The following is a 4,280-nucleotide window of genomic DNA, read 5'->3' as shown; positions in this document are numbered from 1 at the left end:
AAAAAAAAAAAAAAAAAAGAAAAAAGAAAAGGAGAGGAGAGGAGAGGAAAGAAATGGAAAGAAAGAAAGAAAATGAAAAGAAAAAGGGGAAGAGAGAGAAAAGAAATGAAAGAGAGGAAGAAACATCGTCACTCGAATGCAAATCTCAATTCTTTTAAAAGTGAAGGCTACTCGATAAAAATCTTGGCCTTGTTCTTGGGTTTTCGATGAAATCGTGGAAAAAGGAATTCGATGTTGAAAAATATGCATTCACTTTTAAGCCGAACACGTCGTACTATTATTTCCCGTAAAAAATACAATGCGGACCGTAATCGATACAGGCACGATAAATATTAAATCACACTGCGCACACATATCAAGTGCTAACTGCATCATGCATTATGGAGCAATTTTCTGCACTGTTTTCTACTCATAAATCGAGAGCAATGCGATACTGAGCTAAACGGCTGAGACGATTTACTATGATAAGGGGGAGGGAGAGGATGGTGGTGTTAATGAGAAACGAAACTTTAAACGTTGCAACTGAAAAGCGATAACTTGGTTCGCGCAAAATTACAGTATATAGGGTACGTCCTATTCGTATTTGCGAGTGACTGTTTTAATATATCAATATATATATATATATATATGTATGTATGTATGTATGTATGTATGTATATATATGTATATATATATATATATATTTCACGTAGCCGTTCTTCCATAATGTTCGCGTCGTTGTTTTTATTATTTGTTTCGCCGTTTTTATTATCAATATCGCCTCGTTTGTTGGAATAAGTGTCGTTTAAAGTCAGTCGCATTGCTATTGGGAGATGGGGGAAGGAAGAGAAGGATAGGGAATTACCGGCTACATAAACGAGGAACACGTATAATAAATATCGAATAACAGAGTTGTTACTTATGATAATACGAAGTAGTAGAATGCAGCGTACATATAATATAGCAGTTGCCACAGAGAGTTACCTACTACGTACGAGTTATTCACATTCATACCGAATTTTTAACCACTGACTATTTCTTGCGCTTTCTTTCTTTCTTTTTTTTTTTTCTTTTTTCTTTTTTTTTTTTTTTTATCGACTCATCCTCGTCCCTTTCACTCGTCATAACATTCATTCTTCGTATTTTTCCATTTTTCCTTATCTCTTTACACGATTCATTCCGTTATCTCTCGCTCATTCATTTCTTTTTCTTACCAAATTTCTCTCTATCCTCATACGTACCACATATACATGCACGCATACGTTTATCCTCTTCGTTTTTTTCCGAATTATCCTCATTTTTATCGATATCGTCATGTGTTCAACGAAAAGATACAAGTAATCTTTCATTCATCATCTAACCATCCGTCAATCAACTGAAATTTTCCCACGTACTAGGATTTCCTTTCATTTCCGGTCAGTCCGTTATTTGTCCGTCATAACACAAACAATATAGACTTTTCAAAATGTCCAACAATGTCTATTAACATTCTTTAGCTATTCACACACTTTTGAAACCATCTTCTCCATCTCAACGTCTGTGTCGATGTCGTGGTGTACATGATTACTAGCACTTGCATTGCTCATGGAACCAACAGAGTTATTAATTGGCGTAGAAATTGTGCCAGTTGGAGGAACCGTCGATGCTGGTGGCGTATTTGGGGTGCCAGGAGTGCCGGACAATTCGATCGGTGAGCCTGGTGATGCGAGCGGTTCAACCAAATCTTCCAAGCCTTCAGGAGTTGGTAATTTACTCAATTCTTCCCTCAACAAACTATAATGTCTCTGAGAAAAATATTAAAATATAATTTTACAAAAATTTAATCAAACGTATAAATTATAATAATAGTATACGATATAAACGTGTTAAATAGTTAATTACTCTTAAAGCTAATGCATTCAGAGAGAGAGTACGACCAAATCTTCTATCTGATCCGTGTAATTCCATATCTCTTATCCATCTTTCTAATTGTGCAACAATTTCATGTCTCTTTATCCAAAAGTGAGTATGTATGACCTATGAAATAATTAGCAAACGCAAAAATTGTAAATTCGATATTTCGCACAATATGTAAACAAAATATTAAATGCAATTACCTCTTTAAAACAAGGACATGGATTGCGAATTTGATCAAGCATCGCCCATTTAGCAGTAGCTTGACAAATGTTCGCGTTATACTCTTGACTAGATTGAGCTCCGCTCGTTGTACCTCGCGACCGTTCGTATCCTGGTTCGTTGAAATAAGGCTCTGATACTAAGATCAGCGATTGTATCGATACTAAGACCTGTTTTAATGTTAAAATGAAAAATTTTTTAACTTAACAATTGAGACTTTAAACCGATTAATATTACCTGAAGGAAACTACTAGTGTGTGCATTCCATTTTTCTTCAGGGCGACCATGCCAAGTATTCAATACACTCAAGCAGACTTTTCCATCGTTGTATAGATTTGGATTAAATCGCACGGTATGACGACCAGTAGTTTCTAGATTTATTAACATCGGACTATTAGGATAATCCGGAGGAAAATATACGTCAAATTCGAAGCATCCGTTTGCGTATGGTGTTTCCGCTGGCCCTGTTATGAGTACCTGAAAAGAAATGTGCAAAATCGATTAATATTTTTGTTAGTTTTATCTTTATTTTATCGTTATTATTAATTTTTACAAATTACCTTCATTACGTCTAACCTATCAGCGTCGCATCTGACGAAAACGCTACTGCTATACGACAATGGCAACGCTGTAGAAAGTGTGACAGCTTCTTGCGCCAATCTCTTCACTCTCGTAGGATGACTTCTTTCTCCAGCTGCCCTCATAGTGGATTCAAAATGATATGAGACAGCAAACTTATATCCACCAGCTTCTGGATTTTCGGTGATCATTTCGTACGTATCTACAAATACACACATAATATAAAATAATATCATGTGTGTTTCATCAGATGATAAAAAAAATATCTTACTATTCTTACCAAATTGTAAATTTTTCATAACTTCTATGTATCGTTGTTCGATAGAACGTAGAGGTAATTCTGGAGCCGTGGGGCTAGGACCAGGTAATTCTTCTTCGATTCCTGATAACCTAGAAGTGGCGTTTTGCACTATGGTGGCACTTTCTTGAATATCTGGAATCAACGTTGCTAAACCTTCGTCCTGTTCAGTATCATCGGGATACTTGAATAGCGTTTTCGATTTATTAGTCCTAGTACGATTAATCTTGTGAACGTACGTATCCACGCAAACCCTCATGCTAGATAGGAGCGATACGACGGACGGTTCACTAGACTTCCCCCTAGGTAACAAGAGCGGAACTAATTGATTCGAAAGGGCCATAGCTCTGAGCAATTGCAATACAGCGCGATACAAAGGAATGTGCCTCGCCATGTCTAACACCGAATCGTTTCTTAAATATGAAGACAAGGCTGGAAGTAAACACGATCTGGCTAATAGATCGGGAAAAGACGCTGGCAGTTCTCTTTGCGTTTGTCCACCGGAACCAATATAACTTGCTAAAACTTGCAATAATACTGTAACGTGCTCTTCCTCGGATCTCTGTCGCATCAACGCTTGCTCAACGTTCCATGACTGTTGTGTAGAGCCGGTACCAAATCCCGTACCCTTCGCCCAATACAAATGTGAATTATCATCGCTACGACCTGCTTCACCTTGGTTCCCGGTTATTTTTTGCTCCGAGTTGTCGTTCTGATTCGTTTGATGGGTAAATACCGCCAAACAGTTCAACAATAAAAGCATAGCACCCACTTCGATAGTCGTTTTACGCAAAAGAAGACCATCATCGGTGGTCGCGGGTGTAGCGTCGAGTAATTGTTTTAAAACTTGGAATGGCAAAGTTGGTAGTAACGCAGCCAACGGCGATGTTAAAACGTCTCCACCTTCACCGTCGTCTGAAACGCCTAAAGCAAGGCGTAACAAACACTGAGCTCGTTTTCGATCTCTTAATAATACTTCTGCGTAACCGGGAAGTCTAAGGAACAATCCAAAAGCAGCAAGAGAATGTGGAGGAACGTAAGCAGCTGGTGAAGATGCACACGGCGAAGAATTATTTCCACTTTCTTCTATAATTTCAATAGCGTAATCGCTAATCCCTAATTTCACCCATTCTTCATGGCTAAATGTTTCTTCTGGTGAGGGTAACGGGACGGGTGGTGGTCTAGAATCTGGATATACCAGCGGCAAATATCGTGCTAATACCGCTAAACCACCACCGGCACTAAACACGCCTAGCGAACTTTCTATACTTCTATAATTTAATAACTCGCTGTCATTTTGTTTCGTTAC

At 38.1% G+C, this 4,280-nt stretch overlaps 1 protein-coding gene and 1 long non-coding RNA gene across 2 annotated transcripts in view; one reads left to right on the top strand and one right to left on the bottom strand.

Annotated features, from left to right (window-relative positions):
- Positions 1–287, top strand: part of LOC116185742 — a 23,338-nt gene extending 23,051 nt beyond the window's left edge. The window contains exon 4 of the long non-coding RNA XR_004150645.1: positions 113–287. This is a non-coding gene — a long non-coding RNA (uncharacterized LOC116185742). The remainder of the gene's footprint in view (positions 1–112) is intronic.
- Positions 288–1,078: 791 nt separating this feature from the next.
- Positions 1,079–4,280, bottom strand: part of LOC102672739 (baculoviral IAP repeat-containing protein 6) — a 21,528-nt gene continuing 18,326 nt past the window's right edge. Inside the window, exons 46-51 of the mRNA XM_031510868.1 lie at positions 2,954–4,280; positions 2,655–2,875; positions 2,332–2,571; positions 2,076–2,264; positions 1,861–1,995; positions 1,079–1,763 (exon numbers count right to left, since the gene is read on the bottom strand). The exon at positions 2,954–4,280 is cut by the window's right edge and continues 6 nt beyond it. Coding sequence (XP_031366728.1) covers positions 1,476–1,763; positions 1,861–1,995; positions 2,076–2,264; positions 2,332–2,571; positions 2,655–2,875; positions 2,954–4,280 — 2,400 coding nt within the window. The 3' untranslated portion in view covers positions 1,079–1,475. The remainder of the gene's footprint in view (positions 1,764–1,860; positions 1,996–2,075; positions 2,265–2,331; positions 2,572–2,654; positions 2,876–2,953) is intronic.

Source organism: Apis dorsata, unplaced genomic scaffold (genome assembly GCF_000469605.1).
Source record: "Apis dorsata unplaced genomic scaffold, Apis dorsata 1.3 scaffold_28, whole genome shotgun sequence".
In the NCBI taxonomy this organism is placed as follows: Eukaryota; Metazoa; Arthropoda; class Insecta; order Hymenoptera; family Apidae; genus Apis; species Apis dorsata.
The sequence above is the reverse complement of the archived record's forward strand: the minus strand, read 5'-3'. Positions and strand labels throughout refer to the sequence as shown.